Genomic DNA, 20,396 nt, shown 5'->3' with positions numbered 1-20,396 from the left:
GAGTAGGTTCCATGGTTGCCAACATCAGGCACTTTACTGGCTTTGCCCTCTTCCGAACAAGTTTTTCATGCTCATTTTTTTCAGTAGTCGAATTAGCATCCAATATCGAAATTGGATTGTCTAGGACATTCAGCTTGTTTTTCATTTTGGGAACTATTCCCAAATTCCTCTCCCATTCAAAGAAGTCGTGCTCATTCAGCTTCTCCTTGTCGAGGACTGAGCGAAAGTTGAACCCGCTTTCTTTTGTCATCGTAAAACACATGAAAGAATTGCAAAGTTATAATTAAACTCGTTATCGTTTTGAAAAATTTAGTTTTCCCACATTATTCAACATAAAACCGTCCCTAATTGAATATCGTGATTCCAATATCCCATTTCTTCGGAGTTAAGCGAACTATGGCCCTGCCTTTAACCACGTTATCCTGGGTGAGTGAATTCTTCACTGATCATACTCTTAAGATTCTTGGTTGGTAGGTTGCATTAAAGAATGCCTAATCCACCCTTTTGCCTCGAGTATCCAAAACTCTTTTGTTGATCTCGTTGAGTAAAACAATTTAGACGTGTAGACCTCTGCCATAGGCCTACCCGCATTGTCCCAAGATAAAGGATGACACCCTACGGAGTCAGACTCGTCATTCCATAATCGAGGGCTCAACGAGTGTCTTAGTCTGGATAGGCATTTTACTCAAAAATATATTTAGGGACTTTTACATTTTGTTTATTATGCGTTTTAGTGAACTACTTAGCCTAACCATCCATGACAGAAAACGTAAATAAGTAAATGCGCGGGAGAAAGTAAATCAAGCACATATGGATCCTAGTATGCTCCCTAGTCCTTAAAGATCTAATCTTCTTAGAATTCTTCTTGCTTTCGCCTGGATCGCCATCCCCGAACCTCCACTGAATTCTCCCACTCGAACCAGGATCCCATCCTTGAGCTTCTTCGATAAAATCATAGACCCTAAACTCTAATTACAAGACTCTAACGATTCGCAAATCGCATAAAACTTGAAATTAAAATTATTACAGCGTGCACACATTTGTGCTTAAAACAATAATGAAAGAAATAACTTTCTATGAGCATACTAGTTTTCGCATTCACATCACATGCATTCATATAATATTTAAGGCTATTAACTATATATGCATGATTATCCGGGAGATACTTTTGTCGACATCTCTATGTCACGTATGGACCTTAAGTCTATATTCGAAGAATTTGACTATTGGTGCATTTCGGTTTATATTTAATGATTTCCAACATCAATTTTAAGAAAAAGCTCCATTTGAGCCTTTAGAGGCCCTGGGTCAATTTCGAAAAAAATTAGTTTGACTTTTAATGATTTCCAAAATCAATTTTACGAAAAACCCGTTTTGGGCCTTCAGGTGGCCCGTAATAATTTCGATAAAATTTGGGTGGAACTGGGAGAAAAATCGGACTTTAGTAGTATGAGAAATTTTATTGGCAAAACTCAAAGTTGTTAAAGACAATCTTACTAAAGGCAACCCCCAGTTTGGTTAAAGACAATGTGTGCTTAGGAGGCAATGCCTCAATTTTTGACTTAATGACGTCGCCGGTCGAAAACCTAACCCAAAAAAGTCCTTCATCCTCTTATATTTCTTCCTTCTCCTTCTTATTCCTTCTCCTTCTTATTCCTTCTCTCTAGTGTCTCTCGTCTCTCGTTTCTCTCTGTTGAAGGGAGGAAAAGAAGAAGAAGAAGACAATAATGAGCAGAAGAAGGAAGGATTTTTTTATATAGTTCAGATTGCCAGTCAAATATTGTTGGGCAACGACAACCTTTTACCGGAAAAAAGGAAGATGACCATTGCCTCTAACCATACTCGCTCAATTTGTATTGACCATTTCTTGGGTGAGTAATAGGCTGCCTTTTACAACTTCGGACATTGCCTATAGAATTTCCCTAGCACCAACAAAGGGCTTAGCCCATAAAATTATCATATCGTTTTCTACTACCAGATAATTTGTTTCGTAATCTTCGCCGAACGAAAATAAGGGTCCCACATTTCCCATTAAATGGCAACTAAATCCATCATCAGTTTGATGTCACAAATTTAACAACCAAACTTTATCCATTTCCTGATAAACGTTTGAAGTTTGTTATAATGAGATAACCATTACCCGCCAGTTTTATGTCACAATACGACCAAAAAGGAAAATTAATAAACCCCTCAATCCTTCTCTCTCTATATAAATGAATTCGATTCTCACTTATCAATCAATATCTTGTTCTAATAATCATCTATTTATATTTCTCTTACTATTCGCAAATCAAAATCTGTTTATTTTTGTTGATCCGTTAGGGTTTTCTTTTGAAGAAAAATGACGATCGATGAAGATGTGCAGATCTCTTCTTCATCAAATCATCTTGTTTTCGCTTATTATATCACCGGTCATGGATTTGGTCATGCCACTCGCGTCGTCGAGGTATTCTTCTTTGTCTCTTCTCCTAATCAACTCAGAAATGAGAAATGTTGCTAGGTTTTAGGTTTTTCTATACTAATTGGATATGAATTGAATTTAAAATCAAAGAGAAACAAGTACATTTCGATTAGGCCTTTCAGGTTGATTATTTAGAGATAAATATAAGAATTAGTTTTGATAATAGGATTAAATTAGTTCAATTTAGCTTCTTGTCCCTTATATAGAATTACGAGGCCTCAAATTTGATAAGAATAATGGTAATCAATGATTTTGGCGCCTGCCCCATAATTTCTGATGTACTAATGTAATTTTAGGGTCCTATGTTCATAAGAACCCTGAGGTTGAGGTTATAACTTAGTCGTGTTGATTGAATCTTCTAGGTCAGTTTATGTCTTACTAATGAATATAATTAGTTTGATATTCCTGATAATAAAATGGTAATAGGAACTTTTACCCATTTGTTATTTTACTGATTAGAGTAATCGTAGTACATTGATAGTTTAGATGTATCTTATTGTTGCCATTTGCAGGTTGCTCGCCACCTGATTGCTGCTGGGCATGATGTTCATTTGGTCACTGCTGTTCCAGATTTCGTTTTTACTTCTGAAATTCAATCTTCAAGACTCTTCATTCGCAAGGTTGGTTGTAGTTGAGGTTTATGTAGAAAAAAAAATTCAGCTACAAAAATTCAAAAACAGAATAAAGGAATACTTTTATATCTCTGTGATTCTTGCCGTGCAACGAGCATTTTGTTTTTGACCTTTATAAATGGAATATCTATGTGATGTACCAGAAGAAGATTTTACCATAATGTTCAAGATCATCAAATTACAACCCTAGAACTACTGATATGTGGTTAATCATTGATGTTCCATTGTTAGTTTTTTACCAAGTGGTTGTGGAAGGGATGGGCTAGGAATCTGCTATCCCACAATCCTGATCCGCCCCTCAAGGGATCGTCTAGGATCGGTCACCCTTCAAATTATGTGTATATTATTTTATATATTCATAATTTTGTAAATTATACGTGCCCACGAGTTACTCTGGTTGATCAGGCGATCCCAACTGTATAGCCTTATCATGCAAGAGAATGGTGCACTCGTGCCCACGTTGGCAACATGATTATTTCTTTCTGCTGGAGAAAATGAATTGAATAACAGTGACCCTTCAGCCTTCAAAGTTGTTAAGCATACAAATTCCTATATCAAGTCTGAGAAAACACATGCATTATTCAATCTAGATCTGGTAAAAAACAGGTGTATATTATTTCCATTACTTATGACTATATAATATTTATATATTTATGGGTTACAGGTTTTATTGGACTGTGGAGCTGTACAAGCTGACGCTCTGACTGTGGATCGCCTTGCATCCCTGGAGAAGGTATGACCTAAATTCTTAGTATGGGACAAATATGATTTCGAGTCACTGGCTTTCGCGCAAATGTTAGTGTTTCCGTTGCTTATAGAGTTCTATACCTATATGGCTGGTAATAGCTCGTTGGCCTACATTTCCATGTGATATATCATTATAGCGTACTGCCTTTGTACTGTTGGACCTAGGGTTTTATTTCTTGATCTCATTTTCCTATTTTTCAATTCCAGTATTCCGAGACAGCTGTAACTCCTCGAGATTCTATTTTGACCACAGAAGTGGAGTGGCTGAATTCCATTAAGGCAGACTTAGTGGTACTTGAACCCTTCTTACATTATTCTTTATCTTATTATGATTTGTGCCCGTTATTGTCTTATTAATCTTTCTGAATGTGAATCTGATCAAGGTTGTGAATGCGCATAGTTGCGTTAAGTTGGTTTCTATTTGGAATATTTAATAATGAGTATAATTTAAGTGTTATCTATTTTGCTTTTGTTAATACAGATATCTGATGTTGTTCCTGTTGCATGCCGAGCAGCAGCAGATGCTGGAATCCGTTCTGTTTGTGTCACCAACTTCAGGTGACTGTGGTCATATGGTTGTCTGACTTAAATGGTTAATACCCAGCAGCTTATATTATTTTCTTGTTAAACTATCGTAGGCGTGCTTTCTGTGAAGAGCAAGGTACTAACTAGGTTTAGCCTTTACCAAGAGGCATCTTTTGTTCCCGTTGCTCTTATTTTAAGTGTTCTTTTCCTTAGGCCGTCAAGTGCTACACAAGAGAACTTCAACAATATATTGCTTTTTTACACAAATCAATGTTATTGTCTGGCAAAATAACCGTAACACTCTTATGTAGCTCATTGTCTCTTCCATGTTGTGTTTTTTCTATTCAAATGAATGGGATAATATTATGAATATATACTTTTCTCCTCAACCTTATGATTTTCCTGCATTCCTTATTTGCCTCGACTTAGTTCAGCTTTCATGATCAGTATTTCAATTATATTAATCATCTGTTTTGTTTTAAATGCAATTAAATATAATATAAAATTATAAATATTAGGAAAATATACAAGCTAGATCCAGATAGTGGATTGAAAGGACTAAGGCAGTACTCAAGGGTGGGAAGAACTGGAGCTGGAGGACCAAAGAGAAAGAAAACTAATAACATTAGACACATCTAAACCAAGATTGCACTTCTACCAATACAGCCCCCTGACTAAGTAAAGCCTCTATTAGTAAAAACAAAATCCTAACCTCCACTTTACTCCAATGTATAATGTTCATTCAGTCATATGAATCACAGAATCCATGTCATTACTCTTGTTCACAAACGTAGTTGGTTCCTCATTTTCCATAGAACCGCACGACATCATGAGCGAGCATCCCACGAAAAGTTTGTTTGGGATGCCTGGATGCCGAAACAAGTCATGGTTTTCTTTTGTTCCCTTTTCCTCTTCTTTGTTGTTTTCTCTTCGTAACCTATCTTTTTTAATCAATATTATCATCCAAAGTTTAAAAAAAAGGGTTAGAAACTCTTCTAGAGACCTACATGAGCACCACAAAGATTACAAAGATGTAAGGAAGAAGCCCCAAATCTTAAAAGATAGTGAGTTGTGAAGGAAAAGGTGGGTAACTGACGGTTAACTCACACTTGCAAATGACGCAATTATGTGGTTTAGCCATTCATCTAGTAGTCACTTCATCTTGCCATTCATGAACGAAGTCATGCATGAGCTTATTCTGAAGGCTCTTTTTTTCTTTCTTCAGCTGGGACTTTATCTATGCTGAGTATGTAATGGCTGCTGGAAATCACCATCGTTCAATAGTTTGGCAGGTGATTATTCTTATTATTTTCTAGATATGTATGACCATAAGCCTTTGAAACATTCCTACATATATTGAAGGGCTGAATATTGCCATCATAGTTTATAGCTTACTAGGTTCTGTTTCTGATTTCTGAATTTTTAGGTTCCACATTTAATCTTCCCCATTAACATCCATCCTTCTCGTAAATAGATACTCTTTGTAATAATATTTTCATTAAGTATTGCATCTGCTTTGCGTTTTATCTTAAAGAAACTTCAGCTTATTATTGCAAGGTAGCAGTTTTCCAGAATTCCATATATCTGCAGTCTTCTGTATATTGATTGTTGACGACAGAGTCAACTTATTTACTCTGTTTTTTAACTGTTTTATCAGATAGCAGAAGATTATTCTCACTGCGAGTTTTTGATTCGTCTTCCTGGATATTGTCCGAGTATGTTTCTTAACACTCACTGTCCTTTTTTTTTAGTTTACATCGGTGCAGTGTTGTGTATTCGGTAAGCAGATCTTCTGCGCGTAGCTAATGATCCATGCCTTTATTATGCAGTGCCTGCTTTTCGTGATGTTATTGATGTACCCCTTGTCGTGAGGAGGTTACATAAATCTCGAGCTGAGGTCTGATTCGTGCAAGCTTAGTGAGTCTCTTTCATGGCATGCTAGTGAATTGTGCATATATGACATTATTCCTTGCAACAGGTGAGGAGGGAGCTAGGAATTGGAGAAGATATTAAGCTAGTAGTTTTCAATTTTGGGGGACAGGTAGTTATTTTGCTCAGCATCTCAACTTGTGCTCTTGCCTTGCATATTAATTCTCATAAAATACTAATGTTAATGCTGGTACCCATGTCATGTTTCGTTTCTATTGTAAGCATCATCATCTTGGTATTTCGTTTGTAGTTTTCTAAGAATCTTTATATTGTCATTTACATGCAATTTCATCTATATTTGATCTCCGTAATACTGAAGTGAAGTCATACTCTATTATTAGTTAACTACTTTTGCATGCTTGTTTAAAGATAGAAACTAATTTCTGCATGGATCACTTGATAAATCTCATTTTTGTACTTTTGCTTATAACTTGCAGCCAGCTGGCTGGAAGTTAAAACAGGAGTATTTACCTGATGGCTGGCTGTGTCTGGTACATTTCGTCGGACCTTAGATATCTACAGATTTTCTGCTTATAGGTCGATTTGGAGTTTTTTTTTCTTCCAAAATTTACGAGTTATATTGATAATGTCCTTTTTGTTTGTTCTATGATGCAGGTCTGTGGTGCATCTGACAAAGATGACCTTCCTTCAAGTTTTATAAAGCTACCCAAAGATGTGTACACTCCTGATTTTATGGCTGCATCTGACTGCATGATTGGTACTTACATTAGGTTTCCTCTTCCAAAGTATAACTGTTTCTCTGCCTGAAAGGTTGATTTTTATATGTAGTTATATTTTATTTCAGGAAAAATTGGGTACGGCACAGTCAGTGAAGCTCTGGCATACAAGTTGCCTTTTGTCTTTGTACGCAGAGATTATTTCAACGAGGAGCCATTTTTGAGAAATATGCTTGAGGTATTCTTGTTCCTCACTTCAGTAATTGGGAAACTTTAAAAAACCATTATATCTTCAAAAATACTTTGTTTAACAGTACTATCAAGGTGGCGTTGAGATGATTAGGAGGGACCTGCTGACTGGACGCTGGGCACCGTACCTTCAACGTGCAATTAGTTTAAAGCCATGCTATGAAGGAGGCATTAATGGTGGCGAGGTTCGCTCCATTTCTATATTAACCCAATAGCTTTCCGTTTCTGAAATTGTAGACAAAGACACCCTTAAGAGTCTTAGTAACCTTATTTTGACTCAAACTACTTTAGTTTCTAGGAACAATGATATTGTCTACTGCTTGTAATAATTCGAACTTCTTGTTTCCTTAGTTTATTATATTATAAGTGTATAACAATAACTATTAGTGGCACTTCCTACTTATGTAGCTGTCAAGCATGTCAGTAACGAAGAATGCTTGGACTTCATTTTCCTCCTTTTCATCAGGATGTTATGATCAGATAATCTTCCAGCGCGTCAACTAATTCTGTTATCATATGAAATTCTGACAGCTATTTTTTTTTATTCTGTATTTAATTCAGGTGGCTGCTTCCATCATACAGAATACGGCTATTGGAAAGAACTATGCTTCAGACAAGGTAAACCGATGCATGTGTCTTACATAGAAGGATTTATCACATTTTCTCATTTGATAATTTGTTCAAATGAGCTCATTGTGTAGATGAACATGTAGAGGAAAAAAACCCGAAGAAAATTCAGCTAAATTAATATGAGAAATTCACCAAATCGTAAAGGAATTTAGCTGGAACCATATTTCGTGATTTTAAGGGATCAAATGTAGTCCAAATTAGAAGTTAAACGGAACGTTGGATCCGTCTCGCTGAGCTCTTGAATTTAGACCTAAAGTTAGTCCAAAATTGATTCCTAATAAATGAGTTATTAATATTTCAAGTTTGTATAAGTAGTTCAACTAAACCAAGTGTGACCTAGATAGTCCCACGTCGGAAAGTAAAGAGAGAAATTAGTTCCTTATAATAACTTGCCCATGAATATTGGGGTAGTGATTTAGGGAATGATAAAGCGCTTTGCGTGGTTTGCACCCCACAAACTGCGTTCGCAAAAGGGCGGGCGCTTTAGTAGCGCACTTTGCATTTCCCGTATACGCATCGCATTTGGCACTTCGAATATACGCATCTTAGCGGGGATTTACTACCTATAGATGTCAAACAAATTCTGCAAACACTGAAATAATATCAACAAGACAACAACAATATTATAAGCATCTGTAAAACTTTCATCATAGAAGTATTAGAGCTCTAATTAGTCATTTAGTTCGTAACAAGTTCGTATTACTTGCTCAAAGTTCGAAAGACTTTCAGAAACCAGATGTACCATTTAACCTCTAAAAGGTAACACTGTTTTATCCTGGGAATACCAGATTTGGTTGTACAAGTAACAGGGTGTAGATTGTCTTAAGGACAAAGATTACTTGACTCGGCTATTTTTTTGATCTTTTTCTTTTAATATTACTGTTTTTTTTTTCGTTTTATCAACTTGTGATTTTAAAACGGAATGACACGTCTGTACTTCCAACATGAATAAGCTTTTGTTGTCAAAACAGAATTAAAAGTCAACAGAATAAACTTGTTTTCCTAAAAAGGAATTAGAAGTCTATTTACAACTGAAATAAATTTCTGAAACAAAAACATATTTAAAAGTCTGTATTTAAAACAAAAACTTAATCGTCTATATCTGAATTTTCAGACAGAACTTTTATTAGGTTATCACTGTTTCAGATAAACAGTAAATCAAGTGTTCTAGTCTTAGTATACCAGAGAAACAACAACCTCTTGACCTTCCAATCATGCTGATTGGCCGGGAAAGACACACCTAAAGGACATTGAATGCTCTATACGTTTTTAACTTCACATATACTTCCTTTCTCATTACGTTTATGTTGGGGGATTGCCTGTGGGTGACTGATTTGGATCTCTGCATTCCCTTCCCCCCAAACAATGTAGTTAAGCGGAGCAAGGAGATTGCGTGATGCCATAGTACTTGGATATCAACTTCAAAGGGCCCCTGGTAGAGATGCAGATGTCCCTGAGTGGTATTCGACTGTTGAAAATGAACTCGGTCTCGGTAGTGCAATGCTTAGCATCGAGAAGAGCTCTTTCCCGAACTCGTATGTTTTGAGTTCCTTTGGGTCAGATGAATTTTTAGTGCACGTTTTATATTCATCTTCACTCGTCCTGATTATTTCAGTTTGGTCTCGTCTTGCTAGATCCATTGAAGAATTTGAGATTCTTCATGGAGATCTTCATGGTCTTTCTGATACCGCGAGTTTCTTACGGAGCTTAGCAAGATTAGATACAGAACATGACGTGGAGAAAAATACTGAAAAGCCTAAAATGCGTGAGCGCGTCGCTGCTGCTGGTCTCTTTAACTGGGAGGTATTGTTATTTATGTGCATTTTTGTTTATGTTATATATTTTGGTAGTAGCCACTTGAATCTTGTTACAATACAATTTATCCTCAAATACTTCATACTATAATTCTGCATTACTTTGATTCACATTTATCTTGTGAAGATGACTGACAATATGTCATTTAGGAGATGAAATTTTTGAGCTAAGATTGTCTTCCTAATAGACATTGTTTTGTGCAGGATGAAATCTTTGTAGCAAGAGCTCCTGGTAGACTGGATGTAATGGGAGGAATTGCAGATTATTCAGGATGTCTTGTTCTCCAGGTAGCTGAAAAAATTATATCTTTCGTTATTTTTGCTTAGCTGGAAGAGAGTTTTGGTGGTTTCATTGGTAATGAAGTCTATCTGTTCCACCTGTGTAGATGCCTACTAGAGAAGCCTGTCATGTTGCTGTTCAGAGGACTCATCCGAGCAAGCTGAAGCTCTGGAAACATGCTGAAGCTCGACAACTAGCAAAAGGACGAGAGTTGACCCCTGTACTGCAAATTGTATGTGATTTGTCTTGTTATACTGTCATGCAGAATGTGTTTGTCTATACTTTTTGCTTAGAATAACCCTTTCTAGCAATCAGTTTGGTAGATCTGTTCCTGGTTGCACAAATACGTGCTGGAACACATTACACTATATTTAGTTTGTTATCTCTTATGGCTAAGATCGTCTGTCACTCCGAATATATGAAAAGTAGTTTCCTGAACTATAGCAGTAAGGTTAATTATATGAGGAATCACAGAAAATGGAGAGCCGGTGGCTGGGGATGCATGTGAGACTAAGGGAAATGAAAAAACATGTATAGGTTATAGCTACGTTATGTAGTTTGACTAATTAGAGCATGACATTCCTATTAACTTAATCCCACACAATCATAAATTACGATGACCCTCAGCATAGAATTGTCTCTCTTTTGCTGGTGTTCTACATTCTATTAATTCTCATATCCTAATTTCACATAAGTAATTTCGCCAAATGTATTTTCTCTGAACCAAATTCCTAACTGTATCCTCGACTCCACTATGGGCATTGTATAATCATGTTTCTTGGTTGTTATCCTGATGATTATCATGTTCACTATTCCAATCTTTTCATTACAGGTATCATATGGATCGGAACTGAGTAATCGTGGACCAACGTTTGACATGGACATAAATGATCTGATGGATGGTGAGCTTCCAATGTCATATGAGAAGGCGAGAAAATTCTTTGCCCAGGATCCATCACAGAAGTGGGTGTTCGTTTTTTCGCTTTAATAATTTGATTTATGGCTACCTTCACTTACTGGTTAATTAACTCTAAGTCCTATTTTAGGTGGGCAGCATATGTTGCAGGGACTTTACTTGTTTTAATGACAGAACTGGGCGTACGATTTGATGATAGTATCAGTATGCTGGTAATTTGCTCCTTCCAGAGCAGATGGTTGGATGTTTTACACTTACACCTAAATATTGGCAATTACTTATATCTTATGCAATGTGAACATGGAGTATCATTATCCAAGACCTATAGGAGATGCCCTCATAGATATTCGCATCTTAACATACACGCAGTCACCATCTTTCGCGTAGCATCACTCCCTTCTTTTCGCCTGTATCATTTGTTACATGAGGCTATCAATTTGATCTCCCCATTAGCTTTACGAAGTCTATTGACAAGGTCTTCGTTATTTATCTAGTTATTTCAGGGAAATTTGTCATGTTTGGAGGACATACTATGTTTTGTGATTTACTATTAGAGTCAAGCATATGTCCCGTAATAACAAAATAGTAGTGGTCATGGAATTGTGATCTAATTGAACAACTGGTTTGCTTGGATAAAGGATTCAGGTTTTCTGGAGGCATGAATCCTAAGAAATACAGATCCTTTGAAAATTGAAATTCTTGAACATGATTTATTTGGATCTCCTTGGTTTATCAGGCAAACTATAAAAAACCCAAAACCTAGAGATAACATGGGAAAACCAATAAAGAACTTCACTGTGTTGAATAGTAGGATGGAGGTGGGACTTAGTATAAGGTATTTGCTATGAAACACAATTTATTGGAAATTAGATTCTGGTGGGAAAATAAACAACGAAATAGTTTCCCAGCAAACACATTGTTCGTATGTTCCTACTTTATTCTCTTCATCCAAATAGACCATAAACTTAATAGTTATCCTCATTCAATTCGTCTATATGTTGATTCAAACTGTGAATTGAAAATTGTGAAGGTCGCAATTTGATGTTATCAATATGAACTGTTCAGGTTTCATCTGCAGTTCCAGAAGGGAAAGGTGTATCTTCCTCTGCGGCACTGGAAGTTGCTAGCATGTCAGCTGTTGCTGCTGCCTATGGTTTACTTTCATGACTTGAACTTTCTATCTTCACTTTAAAGATTTTTACTTAAGAGTTTTAGTTCATACAGGAGATATTTGCTAGCATAGGTACATTGGATCAACTGTCCATGTATTCCTCTAGAGTCTAGATAACCAATCTAAGGAGTAGTTTGTGGATTTTTTTTTTTCTTTTCACCCGACTACCTTGTCCTTAGTTTAAAATATGAGTTTGTAATCAATGTTCAAATAAAGCAGTAGTTTGGTAAATTGTACTTTCTTGGGTGTCACTTCAAAGATCTGCGGAGCCTCAGACTCTAAGCAGATGATTTCTTTATACGACCCTCACAAAATTGAACAATGTGACTTTCTTATGATTCTGATTCGCATTTGGTGTTTTCATTCGTTGATTCTCAAACTCATAGTGTATGGTAGTGTTTCCATTTCAGTAATACCGATACTTAATCATCTGATTAAGGTAGTCCAATCTATCTCTGAAGTTCACACATTCATCCATATATGACTTTTATCATCAGTTTCAGGCTTTCAGATTATCTAGTTTCTATAATCACTTCCCAAGCAACTAATCTTGCAACCACATGTCCACAGGACTGAACATCTCACCAAGAGATCTTGCATTACTCTGTCAAAAGGTGATTTGATCATAATCACAGTCACTATGTAGTCATTCTCTTTCTATCTTACCACCAAAAAGCTCTAAATAGTAATATCTGAAAAAAATTTAATAAATATTTGACAGGTAGAGAACCACATTGTTGGAGCCCCATGCGGTATTATGGATCAGATGACATCAGCGTGTGGTGAAGCTAATAAACTTCTTGCAATGGTCTGCCAGGTAAGTTATTGATAGTGAGTCAAAGTTTCCCGACTGTTGAACTATTTTCTTACATTCTAGTTTTCGTTTATTTGCTACAGCCAGCTGAGGTCATAGGACTTGTGACTATTCCCAACCACATTCGGTTTTGGGGTTTTGATTCTGGAATTCGACATAGGTAGGACCTCTATTTTCCCGCATACTTTATGTGTCTGATACTTCTAAACCATCATCTTGGGTGGAGCTTTAATGTCTGAAGAGTGCATCTCATTGTTGAAGGCTGAGTCTTTTCTTCTAGTCCTTGATTCTTGGAAGACTGCATTGATACCTTTTTCAAGCTACTCCTTTCTTCAAGGACTAATTGGTATCATATACATATACAGCATTGGTGGGGCAGACTATGGATCTGTAAGAATAGGAGCTTTTATGGGCCGAAAGATGATAAAGGCTATTGCATCATCAAATCCTGAAGAATTTGAAGAAGATAGTCTGGAACTACTTAAGGCTGAAGGTTCACTGGATTACTTGTGCAATCTCTCACCTCACAGGTAATATTATGGTGTGGTTATGTGTATCTTTTCTCCTTATCTTTCTTAGTTCAGGTATCAATCTACCTGGTACCCGAGCCATAATGGACCTGCATTCCTGTCTGAGTCTTGGTTCTCAAATAGGTGGACCCAGATATCTTGGTTCCGGTTCTCAACCAGTATTGAGTCCTTTAATTCCACCTCTTGGCTATCGAAACAGTTGTGTGAAAATATAGGAGGAAAGTATTCGAGAAACAAAACTAGAGATGCTACAAATTTGGTTGTTCCTCTCAGTTTAGTCATCATGCCTGCCTACTTAGCAGTGGAGCTATCACATACAAGCTGGTTGTGTTCCAGTAGCAAAAATCCCTATATACACTTCTGAAATAATTAAGAAATAAAAGAAATTCGGTTCTGTGTGAGAAATAAATTTTGACCTTTGGATCGAGTTTATGCTGTCATTCAAAGCATACTACCTTCTTTTGAGATTCTTGTGGCAACCGAGGCTTAAACTCTAATATTTTTTAGAAAAGACATAATAAACTCAACCTTTAATACGAAACCACAAAAGTGAAGCTGATCGATATTGCTTTTTCATTTAAGAGGTATGTAAAACCATTTTCTGTGTTCTATTATTCTGCAGATACGAATCTGTCTATGCAAAGAGGCTCCCTGAATCTATACTTGGGGAGACATTTTTGGAGAAATACGTTGATCACAATGATTCCGTAACAGTTATTGATCCTAAGCACAATTATGGAGTCAAAGCACCAACTAAGCATCCTATCTATGAAAATTTCCGTGTCAAGGTCAGTAAATTTTATTCTCATAAGATATTGGATTCCGAATTTCCGATAGAAAACCGGGTCATTTTTGTTCATGATCTACACTATAAACTATGATACAATTTGGAAGTTTAGGTTGTAATCGCAATATTGTTTTTAAAATATTTGAAGATACTTCCATTAGTTATATGTAGGTTGGTTATAATTTCTCATCTTATTGTTCTCTCTGAGACGTGAGCTGACGTGCAATTCAAAATCACTTTATTGTCAGGCCTTCAAAGCACTACTACCTGCAGATGCCTCAAATGACCAACTTTCAACTCTTGGAGAACTCATGTATCAGGTATCTAAAATTATCAACTCCATCTTGCCATTTTTGTTGATAGGTTTACATTTTTTTGTCTATGCTATTATTAGAGTTTACTCATATTGATCATTGTGACATGAGAAGAAAAACAGCCACCTGAAATCCATTTGTGTTTTGACCTTCTTTGGTCACAAGGGTCTCCAACCTTTTTATGTGAATTTTGTGCAAACGTTGCGCAAACTTATCCAAAATTTACGACAGAATTGAAGCCTAAAAGATATTGTTGGATCCTTTTTGACAAAAGAAATCTTGTCTCAGGGAGTACTGAAAAAAATCATCTTTCTGCCACCATTATAACCTTAAAATGGCTATTCTGTTTCGTTATAACTGTGTTTTATGTTGTTAACCTCTTTTACTACAATCTAGGATAAACTTAGTCTAATTAGAGCTTGAAAATTGAAGTTTATCGGTTTTGTTACAGTGCCATTATAGCTACAGTGCTTGTGGGCTTGGATCAGATGGAACAGATAGGCTAGTACAACTGGTGCAGGAAATGCAGCATAAAAAGCTATCTAAATCCGAAAACGGAACACTATTTGGAGCAAAAATTACTGGGGGTGGTTCTGGTGGCTCAGTTTGTGTTATAGGAAGGAATTGCCTACGAAGCAGTGAGCAAATTCTTGAGGTAATTTTCCTAAATCTCAACGACTTATTACGTATAGATGATTTATATCGGTTAACTATTTTCTTACTAGTCAAATTTCTATTAAAAATGTTAGTACTTCGTCATCCCCACACTTTTGAAATGAGAAAACGAAAATAATGTTGTTTTTCAGTAGCATACTCCACTATTCTTTTTTCTTTTTAGAAATTTCCTATTATCGAGAACTTTTTTTTTCTTTTTATCTTTTTTAAGCCGAAGAAAATTTAGAGAGTTATAAGAATTGGTTCTCTACTTCTAGACGCAGTTTAATGTTATTAGTGTTTTGTGAATTACAGATCCAACAGAGATACAAAGCAGCAACTGGATATTTGCCATTTATTTTCGAGGGCTCATCACCTGGTGCTGGAAAATTTGGATATCTGAAAATACGTCGGCGGTTCCCTTCTTAAGATCAGAGCCAGATACTAATAGTTAGTCATTTCTTTTTTTCTAATACACAATGGCCATTCGTCTACTTGATAAGCCAAATGAAATGGTGTAAAATGATCCAACAAGAACCAAAGTGTAACAAAATGAAATTAAAGTAATTATCTAGTTATACTTTTTCGAAGGCACTGCCTTTCTCCCAATTCTCTCTTCACTTTTAAAGGCACTGCCTTTCTCCCAATTGTCCCTTCTTTACTAATTGGGCTGACTAGCTTTTTATTAATCTAAACGTATGAATTGTCATTTTTATTCGACACACTCACTCACGGTTATTCATACTCACACTTAGACCAAATTTTATCTTAACACACTCACTTCTCCTATGCGCACATGTTGTCAAAATCCTTGCCCAATTTCTTATCTCTTGTTTGGTTTCCCTCTCGTCTTCTCCCTCTACCGGACTACGCCATCATTCCCTCTCGTTCTCAAATTCTTCTCTCATTCTCCAGTTTTGCTTTTTTGCTTTCATCTCTACCTCTAAAATGCTTAGCTAGGGTTTCAATATTTTCATCTCTCTCCCCATAAACTTGTCTTTCTCTCTCCCTCTCAAGATCCTTCATCTAGTAAAGATTTATCTGTTTGTGACAAGTTCTTAAGTGAGTTAATTCCTATATGGCCCCCTACTTTGTGACCAGCTTCCTTTATGGCTCCTTTTTTCGTAAATTCAAATATGGCTCCTTTTTTCGTAAATTCAAATATGGCTCCTTATTTTCAAGTAAATGTCATTACTACTCTTCTTAATTCTAAATTTAAAACATTTAAAAAAAGTTTTTTCCACCACACCCCTCTCTCTCTCCATCTCTCTCTACAACTCACCCTCTCTCTCTCCAATTCACTTCTCTCTCTTTCCAACTCACCTCTCTCCCTCTCTCTCCAACTCAGTCCTCTCTCTCTCCAACTCACCTTCATCTTCTCCGATTAAAGTCGCTGACCGAAAAATTTTCCGGCCGGCGACCTCAAAAAAAAAAAAATTCCTCTCATCTCTCTCTCTAAAAACTCCGGCGAAGGGAAACCCCCTTCGCCGGAGTTTTTTGAGAGAGAGAGAGAGATGAGAGGAAAAAAAAAAAATTTTTTTTGGAGGTCGTCGGTAAAATTTTTTTCCGGCCGACGACTTTAATCGGAGAAGATAAAGGTGAGTTAGAGAGAGAGGACTGAGTTGGAGAGAGAGGTGAGTTGGAAAGAGAGAGAGGTGAGTTGGAAAGAGAGAGAGGTGAATTGGAGAGAGAGAGAGGGGTGAGGTGGAAATAACTTTTTTTAAATGTTTTAAATTTAGAATTAAGAAGGGTAGTAATGACATTTACTTGAAAATAGGAGGCCATATTTGAATTTACGAAAAAAAGTGGGCCATAAAGGAAGCTGGTCACAAAGTAGGGGGCCATATAGGAATTAACTCTTCTTAATCTTCCTGATGTTGTTTGAATTTGGATATGAATTTAAGACTGCAACTTCAATTGATTTTGTCTAGTAACTACTTATACCCCTCGAAGCAAGACTGCAAATTGGATTTAGGGTCTTATTAGCCTTCTTCCACTTTGAAGATGGAAAGCAAGTCATATCTCAATAGCTTATAGCAGATGTAAGAAATGTGAGTATTGATTTGGTGGTTCTGAAGGCATTCCAATTTTGTCATATCCTTTTCAAGAAAGTGTGGTTGTTGTATTGCTGTGTGAACGATTTCCGGTTCTACTGAAAAATGTACTCAATGGACATTGATGGTTCTAAAGCAACTTTAACTCTTACCTGAAAAAATGAAAACCATTATCATCTGAATCGCATTTTTGTTGTCACTGAAAATTCGAGCAGGTGAAGTTACTGAGATACCAAGTTCCATGAGAACAAAACCTATCCATGTCAAGTCAGCCGCCGCAGCAGCAACAACTCAATATTCAGCTTCAGAACCCGCGCGAGAGACTGTGGGCTTCTTCTTCGCACTCCAAGCAATTAAATTTGAACCCAGAAAAATAGAATAATCTGTAGTGGAGCGACGAGTGTCAGGACACCCAACCCAATCAGCATCAGAGTACGCCAAAAGAGAAGTACTAGAAGAATCCTTATAAATTTGTAAACCAAGATGAATAGTGCCCTTGAGATAGCGAAGAATTCGTTTCACCGCCTGAAAGTGATCCTGAGTCAGGGCATGCATAAACTGACATGCCATGTTAACGGAGAATGCAAGATCTGGTCTGGTTAACGTGATATACTAAAGAAAACCGACAATCTTACAGTATAAGGTGGGATCACTGAAGGGAGCCCCACTTGCAGTAAGATGGCAGCCGGAAGACAAAAGAGTCGGTGACGGTTTGACCCCATCCATGTTGAGAAACTTAAGAATATCCCATGCATACATATACTGTTTAAGTAAAAGACCCTTCTCATTAAGAGTTGCTTCAATACCCAAAAAGTAATGCAAAGAGCCCAAATTCTTCATATCAAATTCTGAGTTTAGAGACGATATAATGTCGGAGATGACAGAATAATTCCCACCGGTAAGTATAATTTCATCGACGTACAAAAGTAGGTAAACAAATTCAACAGTGGTAGATAAAATAAACAAAGATGTATCAGACTTGCTTGTCTGAAAATCAAGACGAGTGAGATAAGTGTTTAAACGATCATACCAAGCACGGGGCGCCTGCTTGAGGCCGTATAGAGCCTTCTTAAGGTGAGAGACATATTCCGGGTAGGATGGGTCAGTAAAACCAAGCGGCTGAGCCATATAGACATCCTCTTGTAATTCCCCGTGAAGAAACGCATTCTTCACATCCAACTGAAACATAGTCCAACTATTGGAAACTGCCAGTGAAAGAATGATATGAATGGTAGTGGGTTAAACAACAGGGCTAAAAGTTTCATCAAAGTCAAGTCCCGGTTTTTGGGTAAAACCCTGAGCCACAGAGCCTTATATCGATCAATAGTACCGTCGGATTTCAGTTTCGTCCGATAAATCCATTTACAACCAACCACATTCATAGAGAGGACGCGAGGCATAAGTGTCCAAGTGTCCTGTCTGCGAAGAGCTGCCATCTCCTCTTCTATGGCCAATTGCCAATGAGGAGAGGAAGAAGCCAAACGATAACCTCGTGGATCCTTAATAGCCGAAAGTGCAGCAAAGAAACAAGAACCAACATCACCAAAAATAATAGAATCTCGAGGAGGAATGGGGTAACGACATAATACCTATGAAGCAAGATAAGACTGGTCCACCACAGGAGACGTTTCGTCCAGCAACTGTTGCACATCACGATATCCTCGTGGGCCATGAGATGGTGAAGACAGGGCCGGCGAAGATGAGTCAGCTGTGGGTTGCACACATAAAGGCACCGATACCGAGCCAGACCTGGTAGATGAGACAGTACAATTCAAACCACATCCGGACTGAACTGGGGAAGAAACAGACAGTGGAAACAACGGACCCGGAGTGGTATGAAGAGTCTAATACGTAAAGATTGTCGCATCTACTGCCGGTTCCCAGTGTCCTTCCGTTCGCCTGAAATAACACAAAAACCAGTCTTAGAAAATAAAATAAAACAATCTAAGTCATCAGTTAAACGACTAATGGACAACAAATTTTTATTGAGCGACGGAACAAGACGAGCATTAGGTAAAGTGATTTTTCCATGAGAAGTAGTAAAAGTGAGAGTCCCTTCGTGAGAGATAGAGAGGGGAACCATCACCAATTTTAACATGACTCTGACCAGTATAAGGAGTAATACGAGTGAACATACCAGAAGAAGAAGACATTTGGTTAGAAGCACCACTGTCTGCATACTAGGCTGGGTCTCGAGGATCGGTGACTTGAAGTGCAGTTAGGGTTGCGGTAATATCTTTTGAGGTCGTGTGCTCAGCCATATGGGCTTCACTAGAAGACGGACGATGAGCAACAGTAGCATGGCGAGAGGAGTCTCGTTGTGGGCAGCCAATCAAATCATAACATCGGTGGGCAGTATGACCGTTACGTCCACACAATTGGCAAAGATATGGAGGACCTGCGGGTTTGGCCGAACCCGAGTCCCTCCTATCGACAGTGGGAAGGGGTCGAAACTGTGGTTGTTGTCGTCGATCACGATTTGGAGACCGAGATCAATATGTAAATTGTTGTCTCGGATTTTGAGGGTGGTTAGAAGTCCGAGATGTTTGAGAGTAATACGCACCTTCAATGACTGGTTGAGAGGATCGAAACGATGCTCAAAGTGCTTCCTATGACTGAAGCATAGGGAGAAGTCCCTTGAAGGTCGAGAGACGACTCGTAAATAATATAGATTCAGCAAGAAAGGCATACTCGGGTCCCAACACTTTGAGAAAATAAAAAACCTTCTTCGAGTCTGATAAAGGTTCTCCGATAGCTGCAAGAGATTCAAGATGTGTACGAAAGGTACGAGAAAAGTCAGTAATAGAAGTAGTACCTTTTCGTAGATTCTGAATTTCTTCTTGAAGCTGCAGAGAACGAGTAACACTAGGATTAGCAGATGTCTGAGCCAAGTGAGACCAGACCTTGGCTGCATTTGTAATGCCCATGATTTCAGTCATAGCTTCCGAAGTTAACGAGCTATAAAGAATCGAGTACACAAGTCGATCTGTCTTTCTCCAAGATTCATAGATAGGGTTGATAGCAAGAGACCCGTCAGTTGTCTGAATTGTTGGAGAAGGGGGAATAACTGAGCTGTCAATATAGGGCAGCAATATTTGACTTTCCAATAGGGATAATAGTTGTGGTTTCCATAGGAGATAGTTGTCGGATGATAATTTAAGACTAATCATGGAACTGATTTGCGGGAAGGATACCATAGTGGGTGTAGGAGA

General features: G+C 37.5%; 1 protein-coding gene across 1 annotated transcript; it reads left to right on the top strand.

The window, feature by feature from the left end:
• Positions 1–1,980: 1,980 nt before the first annotated feature.
• On the top strand, positions 1,981–15,715 carry LOC147531724 (L-arabinokinase-like). The gene is made up of 29 exons (XM_086645431.1): positions 1,981–2,446; positions 2,974–3,081; positions 3,758–3,826; positions 4,048–4,131; positions 4,322–4,398; positions 5,591–5,657; positions 6,023–6,080; positions 6,195–6,262; positions 6,344–6,406; positions 6,732–6,785; positions 6,910–7,012; positions 7,100–7,209; positions 7,286–7,405; positions 7,782–7,838; positions 9,222–9,385; positions 9,485–9,653; positions 9,869–9,952; positions 10,051–10,176; positions 10,777–10,907; positions 10,991–11,072; positions 11,926–12,013; positions 12,602–12,645; positions 12,753–12,848; positions 12,929–13,005; positions 13,211–13,375; positions 13,998–14,163; positions 14,411–14,482; positions 14,928–15,131; positions 15,446–15,715. Exons 1-29 carry the CDS (start codon positions 2,342–2,344, stop codon positions 15,557–15,559), a joined length of 2,925 nt encoding a protein of 974 aa, XP_086501557.1. The 5' UTR covers positions 1,981–2,341; the 3' UTR covers positions 15,560–15,715.
• Positions 15,716–20,396: the final 4,681 nt, after the last annotated feature.

Source organism: Eschscholzia californica, unplaced genomic scaffold, assembly GCF_041429995.1.
Source record: "Eschscholzia californica isolate CP2 unplaced genomic scaffold, dmEscCali1.0.p SCAF_6, whole genome shotgun sequence".
Lineage (NCBI taxonomy): Eukaryota > Viridiplantae > Streptophyta > Magnoliopsida > Ranunculales > Papaveraceae > Eschscholzia > Eschscholzia californica.
The sequence above is the reverse complement of the archived record's forward strand: the minus strand, read 5'-3'. Positions and strand labels throughout refer to the sequence as shown.